Here is a 19,272-nt window from a genome sequence, read left to right as displayed (position 1 = left end):
ATAAATAAAAAAATAATAATAATAAATAAAAAATTTAAAAAAAAAGAAAGAAAGAAATACACCACGAATCCATGCTGACATTTCCTATCCTGGGCAAACGCATTTAAAACTCATCCACCTGGCCTGACCAGGCGGTGGCACAGTGGATGGAGCATCGGACTGGGATGCAGAAGGCCCGGGTTCGAGACCCCGAGGTCGCCAGCTTGAGTGCAGGCTCATCTGGTTTGAGGAAAAGCTCACCAGCTTGGACCCAAGGTTGCTGGCTCTAGCAAGGGGTTATTCGGTCTGCTGAAAGCCCGCGGTCAAGGCACATATGAGAAAGCAATCAATGAACAACTAAGGTGTTGCAACACGCAATGAAAAACTAATGATTGATGCTTCTCGTCTCTCTCCGTTCCTGTCTGTCTGTCCCTGTCTATCCCTCTCTCTGACTCTCTGTCTCTGTAAAAAATAAATAAAAAAAAAAACCCAAAACTCATCCACCTGAATCTCTTTTCTCCTACCCTAAAGACCCCTGTTCTCCCAGAACACAGAGAAAATCATCTCTCGTGGGCTGCATCCCACATGGCATACACAGCCATCTCAGAAGAGCAGCACCACCAGCAGCACCAGCACAGTGGTGGAAAAGAGTGAACTTTTTTGCATTTCTTTTGTCCTTGGGTTATATTACCTAGAGATGTGCAAGTGATTGGAATTAAAAAAATTGTATTTATTTATTAATTTTTAGAGAGAGGAGAGAGACAAGAAAGAAAGAGGGGAGAGAAGCAGAAAGCTGCAGTAGTACCACATGTGCTGTAACCGGGCAAGCCCAGGGCTTCAAACCGGCGACCTCCCTGTTCCACCCAGGGTGACACTTTATCCACTGTGCCACCGCAAGTCAGGCAAGTGATTGTACTTTAAGGTCACTTGAAAGACTTCTGTGCAGCTCTGTCACCAACAAAATGTGCAATTAGGTTATTTTATTTTACTCCATTTCACTTTTTGAGTTTTTTAAGGGTTTTTACAAATTCACTGTTTCACTAATTAGTCGATGAAAAGGGCATTTTTCAAAGACATACTTCCTACCCTGTTTCATGCTTCCTTGAGGTAATCATTTTTTTTTTAATTTTATAAATTATTCTTTACATCTTTTTTTCTTTTCTTTTTTTTTTTTTAGAGAGAGAGAGTAACAGATAGGGACAGACAGACAGGAATGGAGAGAGATGAGAAGCATCAATTATTAGTTTTTCGTTGTGACACCTTAGTTGTTCATTGATTGCTTTCTCATATGTGTCTTGACCGGGTGCTACAGCAGACCGAGTAACCCCTTGCTCGAGCCAGCAACCTTGGGTCCAAGCTGGTGAGCCTTGCTCAAACCATATGAGTCACCCTGGCTGGTTGGCTCAGTGGTAGAGCGTCGGCCTGGTGTGCAGGAGTCCCGGGTTCGATTCCTGGCCAGGGCACCCAGGAGAAGCGCCCATCTGCTTCTCCACCCCTCCCCCTCTCCTTCCTCTCTATCTCTCTCTTCCCCTCCTGCAGCCAAGGCTCCATTGGAGCAAACTTGGCCCGGGCGCTGAGGATGGCTCCATGGCCTCTGCCTCAGGTGCTAGAATGGCCCTGGTTGCAACAGAGCAACGCCCCAGATGGGCAGAGCATCGCCCTGTGGTGGTCATGCCGGGTGGATCCTAGTCGGGTGCATGCGGGAGTCTGTCTGACTGCCTCCCTGTTTCCAACTTTGGAAAAATACAAAAAAACAACAATAACACAAAACCCCATGAGCCCGCACTCAAGCTGGTGACCTCGGGGTCTTGAACCTGGGTTCTCCGCATCCCAGTCTGACGCTCTATCCACTGCTCCACCGCCTGGTCAGGCTGTTCTCTACATTTTTAAGACTATGAAAAATGAATTCATATTCCTCCCTTTTTAAGATGAAAAATTGTTTTTTCTTAGGTGTCCTGTTTTAGTTACTCTCCATCTTTTTATTATATCTTTACAAGTGTTGTATTAGTTACTGTACATTAATATATTTATTCAGTATCTTTCGTCCACTCTGCCTGCCTGTTGCCTTCCTTCTTCCTCTTGCCTCCCTTTCCTTCCTCCTTCTTCCCTCTATTTCCCCCTCCCTCTCTCCTCCTCCTCCCTCCCTTTCTTCCTCCCTTCCTTTTTCTTCAGTTGCCTCTTGGATCCCTAGCTGGTAACCTTTGTTCCTCTCCTCCTCTTCCCCTACCCCACCATCTGATTGAAATCACATTTTATGTCCAGTGAACACCCATCAGGCAAACAGCAGGCTGACCCTACTTTTCACACACCTTGTTCTTCCTCCCAGGTCTACATCACGGTGAAGTTCCCTGCTAAGGATGAAAAGCTCTTAACGGCTCACATCATCCTTGTCTCGCTGTCTCTCCATCTTCATTCCCTGAAGTTCACTGTCTTGCAGACTTATTTCAGGAATGGCCCCTGGAAGCAATAACCCTGACCGGGAACAACTTCTCTGCAGCCTTTTCCACCAGAGGTTGGTTTGTTGTTGACCAGGTAGAACATTCTGGGCTCACGTTTTCTTTTCTTGGCTATTTGGAATATGTCTTCTGGGATAAAGATGGCTGTCAACAGTCCAGCGGTGGTCTGGTGTTTTTCCTTGTGAGTAACATGACTATTTTTTCAACCATGGTGTCCAAAGGATGTTCTTTCTTTTTTCTTTGAAGCTCAATCGCTTCATTCAACTCAGTCTCAGCATTTATCACACCGAGTCAATTTTCCTCCTACGGGGTGTGTTCCTCCAATACGTGACTTCAGGGTTGTTCGTTCGTTTTAAAATACAAGAACACTTTTTTTTTTTTTTTGTATTTTTCTGAAGTTGGAAATGGGGAGGCAGTCAGACTCCCGTATGCGCCCGACTGAGATCCACCCAGCATGCCCACCAGGGGGCGATGCTCTGTTGCAACCAGGGCCATTCTAGCACCTGAGGCAGAGGCCATGGAGCCATCCTCAGCGCCCGGGCCAAGTTTGCTCCAATGGAGCCTCGGCTGCGGGAGGGGAAGAGAGAGACAGAGAGGAAGGAGAGGGGGAAGGGTGGCGAAGCAGATGGGCACTTCTCCTGTGTGCCCTGGCCGGGAATCGAACCCGGGACTCCTGCATGTCAGGCCGACGCTCTACCACTGAGCCAACCGGCCAGAGCCCAAGAATACTTTTTTGAATTATAGCTTCAACATTTGTGTGTTCCCATAATGAGTTGTATGTTAGAAGTTCCTACCTGTCTTCCAGATCTCCTGTTTTCTCTTAAATCTTGTGTGTGTGTGTGTGTGTGACAGAGACAGAGAGAGACAGAGAGAGGGAGAGATAGGGACAAGCAGACAGGAAGGGCGATAGATGCGAAGCATCAATTCTTTGTTGTGGCACTTTAGTTGTTCACTGATTGCTTTCTCATATGTGCCTTGATGGGGGGGAGGGGCTACAGCAGAGCAAGTGACCCCTTGCTCAAGCCAGCAATCTTGGGCTCAAGCTGGTAAACCTTGCTCAAACTAGATGAGCCTGCGCTCAAGCTGGTGACTTCAGGGTTTCAAACCTGGGTCCTCCACATTTCAGTTCGATGCGCTATCCACTGCGCCACCACCTGCTCTGGCTCTTTCTTTTTAAAAAAGCTTTATTTATTGATTTTACAGAGAGAACAGGGATGGAAGAGCGAGAGGTGTCACCCCATAGTTGTTTCACTTTAATTGTTCATTGACTGCTTGTCATATGTGCCTTGACCAGGCAAGCCCAGGGTTTTGAACCAGTGACCTCAGCATTCCAGGTCGATGCTTCATCCACTGTGACACCACAGGTCAGGCTCAAATCTTTTTCATGTGTCTCTCTCTCTGCTTCTCTCTCTTTTAGCGAGAGAGAGAGAGAGAGAGAGAGAGACAGGAAGGGAGAGAGACATGAAAAGCATCAACTCGTAGTTGCATCACTTTTAGTTGTTCATTGATTGCTTTCTCATTATGTGCCCTGACTGGGGTGGGGGGGGGGAGGCTCCAGCCAAGCCAGTGACCCCTTGCTCAAGCCAGCGACCTTAGGCTCAAGCCAGAGACCATGTCTATAACCCCACACTCAAGCCAGCAACCCCACACTGCAGCTGAATGAGCCCATGCTCAAGCCTGCGACCTTGGGTTTTGAACCTGGGTTCTCAGTGTCCCAGGTCAACGTTCTATTCACTGTGCCACCATCTGGTCAGGTAATTTCTCATTTCTTTTAGATTAAAAACAAAACCAAACCAGACCAAATAAAAACTCCCGCTTTCTATCTTCCATTTGCCTCAAGGTGTCACCTGCTGTGTCTGTTCCTCCTTGTGTCCCCTTGAGTCCCCTCTTTGTTTCTGGGGTGATTTTTGCTTTTTCCTCTAGTTATTCCCTGATCTCCTCAACTCTCAGATTTCTGTTTTCTCCAATTACCTATTTTCTTAGTTTTTCTAATCCTGAATCATGTTGTTCTTTCACAATTCCTATTGTTTTCCTAATTCTCTGGCCTCCATTTTTTCTGTGTTGGGCGGGCAAGGCTGTCTGACGTGCTGTGATATCCCATAGCGGGCCGTGCGTATTGTGGGGCCACCGGCCACACGTGGCTGTTTACATCTGAATTAAAATTAAAATGAAGAAGCACAATCACAAGTGCAATTTCTCATCTGCACTAACCACATTTCAAGTGCCCAATAGCCACATGAGGCCACTGCACTGGGCTGCGCAGATGTAGGAGATTTCCATAATTCTAGAAAGTTCTATGGGACAGAGCTGGTCCACAGGTCATAATTCTTACTCTCTTTTTCTTGTCATGACTTTGTGTGCTGCATCCTCCAGCCTGCCCCGTTACAGTCCCTCTGGGCTTCCCCCACAGCGGCCACCTCTGCTCCCAAGCACCCCAGTTTCCCCCTCACCTACTGTGCTCACTTAGCCCCTCAGGCCGAAGGACACAGAGAGCTTCTCCTCTCCACAGTGTCCTTTCTCTGGCCTCTGCCAGGCATGCCCTCCTCCAACAAGCTCCCAGACCCCAGGCTGGGGCAGGCACTCTCTCTGCTTCCCTGCCTCACTCACCACCTGGGCAGGTGAATCACTCAGCCCTTCTGCCTCACAGTAAGGTCACTGAGGGCCAAGTCTGGCTACTGGTCGCCATGCATGTTGTGGAGCAAATGAGGGGTGAGAAGGAAGGAGGTCCCGGTCACCACCCTGCCAAATGGAGAAACAGAGGCTCAGAGAGGTGGAGGGACTCGCCAGGGTCACACAGCAGGTAAGACATAGAGCCTAGATCCAAGCCAGCAGCGGCTTAGTTTCTGTTCCCTCCTCAGGGGAGCAAAGACAGAATTGGTAAGGAGGGTGACCTTATTTGTATAGCCCTAAATGGTGCTTGAACCTTGTCTGCTATAGCACAAGGATTGGGTAGGGGACAGAGGCTGATAAGGTCTCCAACCAGCTAGCTCGGGGGTGTGGCGCTGGCCCATGCACTTGCTCATGTAACCACGAGATGGCGCACTCCATTAAGCTCAGAAGCCAGAACCAAAGTTTGTGGGGCAAGCCCCTGCCCCAGGTCTGCAGGCTGGGAGTCTGCGCTTTGCTGCCTCTCTGGGCAGGGGCTGAGTCCTGCTGAGGAGGTGCTCACTTGGTCCACCTCAACCTTTCTGAGAAGCTGATGACCTACAACTCAGGAGAGTGGCTGATACAGTGGTGGGGGGTGAGGGGTGTGTGTGTGTCAGTTTTTCCTGAAAAGCTGTCATGAAATTGGAGCATCTTGCCAATGGCATTATAACGTCAAGAACTTATGGAAATGATGTTCCTGGGTGTCATTTGCTGAGTGCCTACTATGGACATGGCACTCACAGGTACTGAAGTACAAATGTGTTGATTTACACAGAATATGGAGACTAGCACGCTTCTGCCCCCCTGGGTGGCAGGCAGGCAGGCACTGCACACTATTCTAGACCTCTCTTCGGAGGTCTTGCACACGCTTGGCCTCCCCTACAGGCTGTGCTCACCTTCTCAGTGGGAACCGCGTGGCCCTTGGTAGACAGAGACCACAGTCCCGGCCTGGTGCTGAGCGTCTCACTCCTTCACTTGACAGATGAGGAAATGAAGGTTCAGAGGGTTAGGTGGGTTGAGACAGCCTGGACCAGCAGCTGGAAAGAGCAGGTCCCTGAAATGTCTGAGGACTGTGGCCAGGGCTCAGAATTCAAGGTGGGACAGTAGCTCTGAGGCCCATGTCCAAGCCCAAAGGGTGGAATGGCTGGGGTAGGAGTGCCGAGAGGAGGGGAACAGACAGGGGCTTTGGCCCAGGGCCAGGGTAAATAACAAAGACCTGTGCCAGTGGTTCCTGGCTGGGAGTGGCCTGTGGGCAGGCTGGCTCCTTTGAAAGAGTCCAGGATGGACAGAATGGCCCTTGGGAAACTTAGAGAAAATGGGCAGTCTGGGAAGGCTTCCTGGAAGAGTGGGCACTTAAGGATGTGTGTGCCTGAAAAGAGCAGAAATGGGTGAGATGGTTAGAGAATGAAAACCCATATCTGGGCTTACAGAGAGGGACGGTAGGTACACCGAGCACCTGCTGTGGCCCTGGGCTAGGAGGCTGGAGTCAAATGTGGCCCCAGACCTCAGGCAGAGCATGGGTTGATGAGAAAGGTTCAAAGACAAAGGCTGCCCTGGCCGGTTGGCTCAGCGGTAGAGCGTCGGCCTAGCGTGCGGAGGACCCGGGTTCGATTCCCGGCCAGGGCACACAGGAGAAGCGCCCATTTGCTTCTCCACCCCTCCGCCGCACTTTCCTCTCTGTCTCTCTCTTCCCCTCCCGCAGCCAAGGCTCCATTGGAGCAAAGATGGCCCGGGCGCTGGGGATGGATGGCTCTGTGGCCTCTGCCCGGGGTGCTAGAGTGGCTCTGGTCGCAATATGGCGACGCCCAGGATGGGCAGAGCATCGCCCCCTGGTGGGCAGAGCGTCGCCCCTGGTGGGCGTGCCGGGTGGATCCCGGTCGGGCGCATGCGGGAGTCTGTCTGACTGTCTCTCCCTGTTTCCAGCTTCAGAAAAATGAAAAAAAAAAAAAAAAAAAAGACAAAGGCTACCCATTGGTTTTGGTGCTGGGATGGAAGATGGTGGGAAGCCCAGGCTGGCAGCTCAGAAAGGAAGGTACCCAACTGGAGCCAGTGAAGGCTGATGGAGAGCGCTCCAGGCATAGTCTGCAGCCTGTGCAAAGGCCCTGAGGTTAGAAATGGTCATTTGACACATTTGTGTGCAACCCAAGGCCAGGCACTGCTCTAGCTTCTGAGGAGCCAGCAGGAAGGAAACAGGAGGTGCCCCTGCCCTACGGAGCTGAATGCTATTTGGGAGACAGAAAATGCACAGAATAAATTAAGGCATTAAATACAATATGTGTAAGTTTCCTACTGTTTGTATTATGAATTGCCACAAACTTAGTGGCTTGAAATAACACATGTTTAATTCTCTTACAGTTCTGGAGGTCAGAAGCCCTAAAGTTAGGGGTCAGCAGGGCTGGTTCCCCCAGACACCCTAGGGGGGGAAGCCATTTCCCACTTTTTCCAGCTTCTGGAGGCACACCTGCAATCCTGTCTTCAAGGATAGCAGTGCAGCATCTTCAGGTCTATCTCTGGCTCTCTCCGACCTCTTGCTCCATAGTCGCATCTCCTCAAATTCCGACCCTCCTGTCTCCCTCTTGTAAATGGGGATCTTTATGAGGACATTAGACCCACCTAGATAACCTAGGATATCCTCTCCATCTCTAGATCCCTTACATAATCACATTTGCAAAGTCCCTTTTTGTCAGGTAAGGTAACATAACATATTCACAGGTTCTGGTGACTGGGCATGGATGTCTTGGGGGACTTTATTCTGCTTAGCCCAGTGTATTACAAAGTCTCGATGCCTGAACAAAAAATATAGCCAGAGAGGGAGAAAGGAGTGGTGGGTATGCAGCAATTTTTAAAAGTGTTTTTAAATTTTATTTTATTGATCTTAGAGAGAAGAAGGGAGAGAGTGAGAGAGAGACAGGAACATCAATCTGTTCCTTGACTGGGAATGGAACCAGCAACCTCTGTTCTTCGGGATGATGCTCTAACCAGCTGAGCCATCGGGCCAGGGCTGGAGCAACTTTTTTAACGTTTTTTTGTTTTTGTTTTTGTTTTTTTACAGAGACAGAGAGAGAGTCAGAGAGAGGGATAGTTAGGGACAGACAGACAGGAATGGAGAGAAATGAGAAGCATCAATCATTAGTTTTTTGTTGCGACACCTTAGTTGTTCATTGATTGCTTTCTCATATGTGCCTTGACCCTGGGGCTACAGCAGACCGAGTAACCCCTTGCTGGAGCCAGCAACCTTGGGTCCAAGCTGGTGAGCTTTGCTCAAACTAGATGAGCCCGCACTCAAGCTGGTGACCTCAGGGTCTCGAACCAGGGTCCGCATCCCAGTCCAACACTCTATCCACTGCGCCACTGCCTGGTCAGGCTGGAGCAACTTTTAAGTAGGATGGTCAGGGTGGACCTCAAGAGAAGGTGGCCCTTGAGCAAAGATAGAAGAGGGTGAGGGTGGAGCTGTGTAGAGTTTGGCTCTGGAGAATAGGGCCGCAGGGAGCAGCAAAACCTGAAGTAGTCCAAGTGTCCCTGGAGGTGGCTCAGCAGAAGGTAGACAGTAGGGCCTGTAGTCAGAGAAGCTGGTGGGCATGTGGACGAGGTGAGGACTGTGCAGGTCCCACCTGCTTTCTTGTGGAGGTAGAGGTGGGGTGAGACGGCTCTCAAAGAGAACTCTGGCTTCACCTGCATGCCCAGGGGTGACGGGGCTTTCACTGGAGATTGCTGCTCTGGGCAGAATGAGAGCAAAGACCTCAGGTGTCTGAATGATTCCACCCTTGGCCATGTGGGAGGGCTGGGCAGGGGTCTCCTGTGCAGGGAGGTCACTAACCCCCCTAGTGGGCACTGAGATCATTCCTGAAATTTTGCCCTCCCACGTGATCACTGCCAAGCTGATGTGCTGGGCAGGTTCGCCCCTGATGGGCGGGCTGCGGGCCAGGTGACAGCATCGTGCGTGCTTGTACGTAGTTTCTGCCGAGCCAGGCCCTCGGGACCGCGAAGCGGCGACCGCGACTGACGGGAGGACACGCTGGAGCCACCGCGCGTGCACGTGGGTGCGAGTGGCGGGGACGCACGTGGGCCACCCAAACAAAGGCTTTGCCGCGTGACCTAATGCGCGCACGCGTGCAGATCCGCTAGGGCAGGCGCGCTCCCGCGGGCCCCAGAGCTGGCCGCGCTAGGAGGGGCGGGGCGGAGGCGGGGCGCGCGGTGGGGCGGCCTTTTTAAGGCGCGGCTTGGGGCGGCTGTGCGGCGCGCAAAGGGGAAAGTGGTATTGCGTGGGGCGGGGCGGCGGCTGCGCAGGCCGGGCCGGGGGCGCGCAGACTCCGCGCAGCGGGACGCGAGCGCGCGACTAGGCGCCGCCGCCGCCGCCTCCGCGCTCGTGGCCGGGACCCGCGGGGCCGCCTCCTCCGCGCTCCCCGGCGCCGCTGGGCTCCCGGGCGGGCGGCAGGTGCAGCGCGGCCGGGCGGCCGGCGACGGGAGCGCCACGGCGGCGGGTGGATGAGAGTTGGCCCCGATCTCCGCGCAGGGTAAGCGGCACGCGCGCGCGGACGCCCACACGGACGCCCACACGGACCTCTGTGGATACACGGGCACGCTCCCGGCACTAGCCGGCCGGGCCTCGACCCGACGCGCTCGGTCACGTTCTCCCCTAGCCGGGATCCAGCGGCCCTCTGAGCAGGGCCCAACGGGGGCGCGCCCCGCACACACGCCCCCGGGGCCCTCGGGGGCCGGGCGCACGTCCCGTTACCCCCCTTATCACCTGGTCTGTCGGGCCCGCCAGGGAAGGAAGGACATTGAGGGAGCCGGGCTGGGGTGGTGGTCGCGGGGTCGAGGTGGGGTGTCACCGAGGCCAGATGGAGGCGTGGACGCGATGAATGTCTTTTTCCCAGCCCACTCTTTGGGAGTGGAGAAAGGACCCTCCCGGCCCTGCGACTTCCGAGATCTCCACCAAAAAGTTGTGGGCCTTCGCCCACTCTCTGCACCCCTTTTTCTGCCGCCTCCTTTCTCTTTGGGACTGTTGACTAGTGGGGTTCTTCTGGGGCTCAGGTCGTGTGCAGAATAGGAGGTGGGGTGTAGTGTGGCAGCCCCCAAGCCTTGGCCCTCACTTGCCCAGAGCAGGCCCAATACCCCTGTCAAGGAGGGTAGGAGAGCCAAGGATGGGTGGGCTCTGTGGGAAAAGAAGCAGTGACCCCAGGGCTGGAGACCTGGTGTGGGGAGCCTTCCTGGAAGCTAGGTCCACCCAGCAGCCTTACAGTTCCAGAGGCAGGGACAATTGCTTTTGGGGGACACTTTTGCAACATGGGGTTCCCTCCTTGCCTTCCTTGTGTCGGTTGGGGAGGAAATCCAGAGTTCTGAGCCTCTCCCACCAACATTCCACCCAGCCCTGGGGTTTGTTTTGCAGATCAGCTTGGCAGGACAGCAGGGGCAGGTCTGGGCTGTAGTTGAGAGAGGAATTTGGAGGCTTGCCTCCATCACGCACCTGCTCTGACCTTGGGCAAGAAGGCATGCCTCCCTCTGCCTCAGTTTCCTCCAGTAAATGGGAAGGCGGGCTGATGAGAGGATTATTAGATGAGGTGTTGCAGACTCTACTGACGGGGCACACCCAGTGCAGAGATCAAACACGCTGGCCAGGCTATAGAAGTGCCCTTTGCCCCCTCCCCAGGTGGCTATTGTTTCTTTGACTTTACCCCTCATGTGATCCTTTGCCCCTTTGGGGCCATGCAGTTGGCTGGGCGAGTGTATTCCAGTTAATGTCCCTGCTCACCTCCCACAGTTGGTAGTAGGGACAGCTTGGATCAGAGGCCTCACTAAACCTACTCCTCCTTCCTGTTACAGACTCCCCTGAAAACCCTCTGCCTGGCCCAGGTAAGGGGCCTTGGCTGCCTGTCCTCCCTGCCTAGAACACAACATCAGTTCTTTAGCAAGTGTGACACGGCCAGGGGCTGTGAACCTCCCCCACCTCCTTTCCTGGCACCAGTCTAGACAGTGCTGGACCCTTAGTGGTGAGTTGCTGGTTTGGGCCTGGGGACTGGAAGCAGGGGAGTCCCCTGGGCTTCTAGATGGGTGCCACCCCCTTCTTTGCACCTCTGGGGCGTGGGAGGTGGTGGTGCCAGTAATGTGGCCTGGGCACGGGCAGGGCCTGTCCCTGCGCTATCTGCCCACTTGCACTCAGGAAAGGCGTTTCCTGGAAACGCAGGGGAAACTCTCAGAAAGTTGTGGTCTGCTTGGCCCTGGCCTTGGCAGTGGTTTATTCTGTTTCTAGCAGTGCGGGTGGGGCCCCTTGATGAAGGCAGAACCAGGTGGTCTGACTCCAAACTGCCCACCTGCCAGGTCCCCCTTGGCACCCTTGGCACTCTCCGCTTATCTGCCGAGTCCATCCTGGAGTTGGTGTCAGGAGATGGACTGGCCGCCAGCTCCTGTGACCTCCACTTTCCTCTCTCTCCCTGGGCCTCACCTTCACCAGCTAGAGATCAAGAGGAGGGCCAGACATTTTCCCTGAATCACCATTTTTGCTATGTGATAGGAGTAGTTCAGGCACAATGAAAGCAAAATGTTACTAGTTTCCAGTGCCAAGGGAGGCCTCCAGCCTGAAGCCTGTTTTCTCTTTGTAACAGTATCTGAGTGATGTTACATTGGAACAGGCAGCCAAACACAGACCTTGGCTTTCTTTCCTGACGTTTCCATAATCCTGATCTATGGTGGTGGCTGTGCCATGGGTACACCGGCCATCTCATGGACACCAGTGAACCCCTTCCAGTTCCCCACACTTCATGGTTTAGGAGTTCCCCTCTGGAAGCCGGATCTTACCTGAGCTTTGTGAGAGAATGGGGTTCCCATCCGGGAGTGCCCAGGCTCCAGCCAAGTTCTTATTTTGGAAGGGGGACTCCGTGCCTTAAGGGAGCCAGGGCAGTTTTCCCAGGTGCAAGCCTCTGGCCCTTCATCTCTGGTGTTTGGCCCTCTGTGTGTGTGAGGATGGTGGGGGCTGCTGTCTAGTGGCTGTGGTGGGGACTTGAGCGTTTCCAGAGCGAGCATTAGTGCTAGGTGGGGAGGAAGACACTGGTGGTGGCCTAGTGGCCAGGTTACGTCCCTTTCTGAGTTTCTGCCTCCTTCCCTGCAAGGTGGGGCTGGGAGGCTGCTGCACCTGTTGTCAGGAGTAAAAGAGACTTTTTGTCAAGAGCTGAGAGTGTGTGCAGGCTGCCTAGTGGGGGCTGCTGCCAGTGTTGCGGTGGCAGCAGAGCATTCCTGCGCTTAAAGAAGTTAGAGATGAATTGGGGAGAATGAGACATGGGTCGTGAGGAGTGAGAGGAGGAATACAGAGGTGCTTGCCAGGGAAGCCGCCAAGGGGAATGTGACCACTCAGGTGGCGCTTGGAAGGCCTTCGCTTGGGGAGACTGAAAGCTGGCTGGGGGGGGGGTGCTCTTTGGCACTGCAGAAGCCATAGATCTGTTTTTTTCTTGGCTTTGGTGGCATGGCAATGGGAACCCTTCTTGGGTCTTTATCTTATTGGGCAGAATCTAGAGAACGCCCCTCATAGAAGGGGTGAGTTTAACACTCTGGTCCTGTGACTACAGGCAGAGGCCCGGGTCCTTGAAGGTGATGCTCATTTGATGCCTGGAGTGGTTCTAAGGATGCCTAGCCCTTGGCGTGGGGCAGGCAGCCCAGTCTCTGCTTGGAGCTGCCGCCGACTGGGAAATATAATCGGTTCAGTTGAGAACTTCAAGGCAGGCTGCTGACTGCTGTCACAGACAGAGGTAGTGGAGGAAAGCGAGGTTCCCTAATTAAGAGAAAACTTCTGGTATCTGCCTGTGGCCTGTACGCAGGGGCTGGCCAGAGACCTGGGGTGGTAATTTACCCTAATGATAGTCGCCATTGGAGGCCTATTGTGTGGCATTTGAGTGATGACCAGGGTTGTGATTACGTTTAAGCCCTGTGATTAAAGTCCCCTGTGGGTGCACAGGAAGACAGGCAGTATTGGCCTATTAACTAAATTAATAATAGTTACTAGAAATCACTCAGGATCATCCCAGACGTGCTGAATGTTTCTTAAGCATTGTCTCTTATGGTCCTCATGATGCACACGTTCACCCCATTCTGCATTTTAAGAAAATGAGGCAGAGAGAGATGGGGCAGCTTGCGTAAGTGCCCAGTTAGTTAAGTGCAGAGCCAGGATTGGAAGTTGGGTTGTCTGGCTCCAAAGGCTGGGCTTCCTCCTTAGTAATCCCTTTGTAAAGTTTCTGGGGGTTCATGAAAGAAATTACGTGAATCTCAAGTCAGGACGAGAAGAAGCATCTCCCGGCTTTCAAACATACTGTGACAGCCAGAGGGCCCCTTCCCTGGGCCTGCGCCATCCTAACCACTTTAGATGATTGAATTCTGTGGCAACTGGAGTAGGTGCTAAGGTAGCTGCTATTATTAGCTTCACAGATGAGGAAGCCTGGCACAGAGAAGGGAAGTAAATTTCCCCGAGGCCACAAGCTGGGCAGTGGCAGAGCCTGGTTGGAACCTGGTAGTCTCTCTCTCTCTCTCTCTTTTTCTTTTTTTTAAAGATTTTATTTATTGATTTGCAAGAGAGGAGAGAGAGAGAGAGAGGCAGAGAGGAGGGAAGAATGGGAAACAACAAAGTTTCAGTTCCTTCTTGTATGTGCCTTGACCAGGTTTTGAACCAGCAACCTCAGAATTCCAGGATGACACTCTATCCACTGCATCACCCCAGGTCAGGTGGTAGTCTCTGTTTTTAGTGTGGGTGCTGTGCTCAGGGAGATTAGGCAGAGAAAACTCTTGGTCTTGCCGCTGTCTTCACGGGCAAGATGCTTAACATCTCTGGGCCTCAGTGCAGTCACCTGTGAACAAGGATCTTTTTGGTCTAAAACAGTGGTTTTCAACCTTCTTACACTTGGGCACAGGTGAAAATAGGAGAATTTTTTTTTGTGCATTATCTTTTCATTATAATGCCATAAAATGAAAATTCTCTAACCAGAGAAACAGTAAAAAAAAAATATGTATTTTAATAGAATACAGCTGAAATTTCTAGAGAGCAATATTTAATTCAAATAAAGTGAGTGCAAAAGCCGCTGTTGTTTCTTTGCAAGAATACTTGATACCCGAGGCTGCAGTTTTATTTCCGGGAGATGGAGTGTTACATTGACATCCAGTCGGTTTCTGTTTGGTTTTTATTAGTGATAGAGCCAAAAGAGTCTCCTCACACAAATAGGTAGTAGAAAACATGATTAAAAATTTAATAGCTTGGTAACTAGGAGATGGGTGTTCTTCTTCCAGCAATATCCAACATTGTGACCATGATCGCATTTTATGTTTGGGCACCAGAGTGACATCAGACAATAAATCTATCAGTTTTTCTTTTTCACAGTGATCAAAGGAGCGGGAGTTGATATTGTCCATGAATGGGTTATTGACCCAGAGGTTACCTTTATGGGTATCATCATTTTCAGGATGATAATGGTCAAAGTTTTGAACTAACGCTTTTTTTTTTTTTTTTCATTTTTCTGAAGCTGGGAACAGGGAGAGACAGTCAGACAGACTCCTGCATGCGCCCGACCGGGATCCACCCAGCACGCCCACCAGGGGCGGTGCTCTGCCCCCCAGGGGGCGATGCTCTGCCCATCCTGGGCGTCGCCATATTGCGACCAGAGCCACTCTAGCGCCTGAGGCAGAGGCCACAGAGCCATGCCCAGTGCCCGGGCCATCTCTGCTCCAATGGAGCCTTGGCTGCGGGAGGGGAAGAGAGAGACAGAGAGGAAAGCGCGGCGGAGGGGTCGAGAAGCAAATGGGCGCTTCTCCTGTGTGCCCTGGCCGGGAATCGAACCCGGGTCCTCCGCACGCTAGGCCGACGCTCTACCGCTGAGCCAACCGGCCAGGGCGAACTAACGCTTTTGAATGTTGATTTATTATATTAAATACAAATTTCCGGTTGAGGTCTGCAGCAATCAAAAAGTCTCGGGTGGCCCTGGCCGGTTGGCTCAGTGGTGGAGCGTCGGCCTGGCGTGCAGGAGTCCCGGGTTCGATTCCCGGCCAGGGCACACAGGCGAAGCGCCCATCTGCTTCTCCACCCCTCCCCCTCTCCTTCCTCTCTGTCTCTCTCTTCCCCTCCTGCAGCCAAGGCTCCATTGGAGCAAAAATGGCCCCGGGCACTGAGGATGGCTCTGTGGCCTCTGCCTCAGGCGCTAGGATGGCTCTAGATGCAACAGAGGGACGCCCCAGATGGGCAGAGTATCGCCCCTTGGTGGGCATGCCGGGTGGATCTGGTTGGGCGCATGCGGGAGTCTGTCTGACTGCCTCCCCATTTCCAGCTTCGGAAAAATGCAAAAAAAATAAAAATAAAAAAGTCTCGGGAGCCTGACCAGGCGGTGGTGCAGTGGATAGAGCGTCGGACTGGGATGCAGAGGACCCAGGTTCGAGACCCCGAGGTCGCCAGCTTGAGCGTGGGCTCATCTGGTTTGAGCAAAAGCCCACCAGCTTGGACCCAAGGTCGCTGGCTCCAGCAAGGGGTTACTCAGTCTGCTGAAGGCCGTGGTCAAGGCACATATGAGAAAGCAATCAATGAACAGCTAAGGTGTTGCATGCGCAATGAAAAACTAATGATTGATGCTTCTCATCTCTCTCCATTCCTGTCTGTCTTTCCCTGTCTATCCCTCTCTCTGACTCACTCTCTGTCTCTGTAAAAAATAAATTAAAAAAAAAAAAAGTCTCGGGAAAGTGGAAACATTTTTACATCTTCTTCCTGTGTGCAACCTTTCCAAAGAACAAGTTTAAATAAAATGCATCTATTTTATTTCTTTATGTAAAAATGTTTGTGTTAAACCCCTGAAGAGAAATACTTAATTTGTTGAAGAGATTAAATGTATCTGCCATATACTCAAGCTTAGCCATCCATTCTTCATCCAACAAAAGCTCTACTAATGCTCTCTTGCTGTTACAGAAACTGTTTCTCTTAGCCTGAAAAGGCATGAAAAGAACCTTTCCTCTGGAGAGCCACCTCATCTCTGTATAGAGAAGGAGGTGTTGGTGTTGTGACTCCGTTCTTTCCCATAGTGTCATGAATAAGTTCAAACCTCAACTATGAATATCATTAATGATCTTCACTGCGTCATTCATCACTGTGTTCAATTCAGGGGAAAGGTTTTTTTGTAATTAAATGTTGCCGGTGAATCATACAGTTCTTGGACAGCATCTCTGGATATACAATGTACTTTATTTTCACAGTTACCCGTCAGGGATGTCCAGTCATGCTCACAGCCCTGTCTGTACACACTCTGATGCGCTTTCTCCAGTCTCAGCCCTCCGCTTGAAAGTGCTCATTAAGAGCATTAAATATCTCTGCACTAGGGGTCTGCCAGATAGATCAAGACAACAGAGCAGTTCTTCCATAAAGTCTTTATCGTCAGTATACCTCATGAAGCAAAGTAGAATAGCATGGTTACTCATGTCAGCTAAATGAGACTCATCAAGTCTAATGGCAAAACATTTTGACTTCTTTGTCTCCTCTACAGTTTGCTCTCCATGTCAATGATTCTTCTCTGAACAGTATTGTCTGAAAGTGGTGTAGCCTCACTTTGTGTGGCTTGAGGACCCCAAATTTCCCAAGTGACATCTAAGATGCAAAACTTTACTAATTCTTCACCAATAGTGAATGTTGTGTGTGTGTGTGTGTGTGTGTGTGTTTGGTATTTGAAGGGAAGGTTAATGAGACTCTCAGAAGCAATGATTTGTCACGAGTCATCATTTTCTTCGTTTGAATTTTCTGACTTTTCATTTGGTTGTGTAATCTTTTGGAGAAATCCAGCAGCTTCTCAATGAGATCGCTATGCTTTGAATGCAAATGACCAGTAAGTTTGGAAAGTTTCATTGCATCATTTGACAGAATTTCAGAACATGTAACACTCAAGGGCTGTGGCAATAATTCAGTACCAGGTGCTACAGTGAAACCAAGTTTTAAATATAACTCCTTATGGTACTGCCTAACGATGTTTCCTTTCTTTTTCTCTTCCTTTTCTTTTTTTTGTTTCTGTTGCATCTTCCAAATTATCAGCACATTCGTTTTCACTGTTTCTTTTGAACTTGAAGCACTAATAATTGGTTTACTTTCCCTGTCATCATTCCTTTTTTTTTTTTCATCATGACTTTTGACTGTTGCTTTCACTTTTGAAGAAGCTTGAAATGTTTGGTTGTTTTTTCCTTTCCATTTTATAGGGTTTAAAATTTACAGCACAATGATATTAAGACACATGATAATTTATTTGCAAACAACGTGGACACATTCTGAACAGGCAAGTACATGCATGTACTGCTGAGGGGGGCACAAATGGAAACATGCAACAGATAAAGTTTTATTTACTTTTTAAAAAGATTTTAAAATTTATTTTTAGAGAGAAAGGCAGAGGAGAGGAACAGGAAGCAGTTCATAGTTGCTTCTCACATGTGCCCCGACTGGGCAAGCTTGGGGTTTTGAATCATCAATCTTAGCATTCCAGGTCAGTGCTTTATCCACTGCACCACCTCAGGTCAGGCTAGATAAAGTTTTGTCATACTGCGCATGATAGTGCAGTACAGTGCTAGCTGGTACTTGGTTTCCGAACACCATGTGTGCAATGCATTGAGCACTATATAGGTTTGTCTGAATGTGTTTTATCTGTTGTGCATGATTTGTAGATGCTCTGCGTGGCACAAAAGGTTGTTTGAAGAAGCCTACAACTTCTAAAGATATCTAACAACCTCAGTAGTATTTTCATTGATGATACAGGTTGACAAGTAGCAGTCATCTTGAACACAAGCAAAGTCGACTAAGATCATTGGATCTATAGCCTTCATACAACATCAGGGTGGTTAACTCTTGTGGACTGGCACAAAAGTCCTGCAGACTGGTCCGCAGACCAGTGGTTGTAGAATACTGGTTTAGGGTGCAGAAGCCAGAGAGGTGTGGGAGGTGGCGTTGGCTTGTGCTTCCCTAAGAGGGGGGAGGGAGGAGGGAGGAGGAAGAAGGGAGGAGTGGTGGTGGGATCCACCCCGTCCACAGCCCGGGCTGGTGTTGGGCGGAGCAGCCGTGGTTGTCTAGGGGTGAGGGCCTCTGGAAAGATCTGAGACTCTGGGCTCTGCCACGTTGCTCAACTCTGTGAAGCGGTGTTGCCCAAAAAGTACTTTGCTATGAGTTTGTTATCTGTCTCTTGGGAATGCGGGGAAGGGTGGCTCTACCCCAGTACCTCAGAAGCTGCCATTCTCACGATAAGCTGTGGGTTGGAGAAACCAGAAACTCAGGGTGCTGTGAAGGGCTGCAGGGGTTGAGGACCCTGGGGAAACAGCTCACCCCCTCTCTGGTGGGTTCCCATATTCAGTGAAGAGGGCTGGAGCTGTCTAGGTGGGTGGGCAAGGAGTGTGACCCCAGTTTTTGCCCCGGACACCACCCAGGATAGAGGCCAGGTTTCCTTTCCCAGCCCTGCCCCCCCACCTCCTCGTGTCCCGGGACAGCAGACCCCTGTGTCTGCCATATGTGTTCCTTTCCCTGGCAGGGTGCCTCCTGTGGTGCCCGTTTAGAGAAACACCTCCTCACTTGCTGTTTCCTTCCTGCTTGTTCCCTGGAGGTGGGGGAACCCTTTCTCCTCTGTTGTTGAGCACTGTCTCCCGTGTGTCCAGAGCAGGAGCTCCCGGGAACATTTGGGGAATGAATGGACACGGACACACTCCCTGAAGGGCGTGATCCTGGAGCATCGCTACAGCTATATGGGCTCCTTGCTCTGCCTAGCCCCTCTGCAGCCTGACCTCCGAGGACCAGCAGCTTCAGGCCCTGAGAGCCAGGCTGTGTGGGTGGGGAGGGGTCAAGACAGGGCAGTTAAGGGGTGTGTGTTTGCTTTTTAAACACCTTTGTCGAGTTATATAATTCATATACCATACAACCTACCTATCAGAAGTGTGGCATTCACTGATGTTTATTGTGTTCACAAAGTTTTGCAGCCGTCACTGCAGTCTTAATTTTAGAGTATTTCCATCACTCCCAAAAGAAAGCCATACCCTGTAGCAGTTACTCTGTGTTCCCCACCCCCATCCCGGCTCCAGGCTCTGATCTACTCTGTGGATTTGCCTCTTTGGGACATTTCATGTGAATGGAGCATACACTATGAGGCTTTTGGGGTCTGTGCCCTTCATTTAGCACGATGTGTTTCCATCTGCGTGACAGTGTGTAGTGCAGGAGTTG

General features: G+C 51.1%; 1 protein-coding gene and 1 non-coding gene across 3 annotated transcripts in view; one reads left to right on the top strand and one right to left on the bottom strand.

The window, feature by feature from the left end:
• Positions 1-3,078: 3,078 nt before the first annotated feature.
• TRNAV-GAC (transfer RNA valine (anticodon GAC)) lies at positions 3,079-3,154 on the bottom strand. Its single transcript has one exon. It is a non-coding gene; the product is annotated as a tRNA-Val (tRNA).
• A 6,179-nt stretch (positions 3,155-9,333) lies between these two features.
• GRAMD4 (GRAM domain containing 4) overlaps positions 9,334-19,272 on the top strand; it is a 78,471-nt gene continuing 68,532 nt past the window's right edge. For both annotated transcript variants that reach the window (XM_066255080.1, XM_066255073.1), the window contains exon 1: positions 9,334-9,595. In XM_066255080.1, the coding sequence (XP_066111177.1) occupies positions 9,567-9,595 (29 nt within the window). In that variant the 5' untranslated portion in view covers positions 9,334-9,566. The remainder of the gene's footprint in view (positions 9,596-19,272) is intronic.

This window comes from Saccopteryx bilineata, chromosome 1, assembly GCF_036850765.1.
Source record: "Saccopteryx bilineata isolate mSacBil1 chromosome 1, mSacBil1_pri_phased_curated, whole genome shotgun sequence".
NCBI classification, from domain to species: domain Eukaryota; kingdom Metazoa; phylum Chordata; class Mammalia; order Chiroptera; family Emballonuridae; genus Saccopteryx; species Saccopteryx bilineata.
The sequence above is the reverse complement of the archived record's forward strand: the minus strand, read 5'-3'. Positions and strand labels throughout refer to the sequence as shown.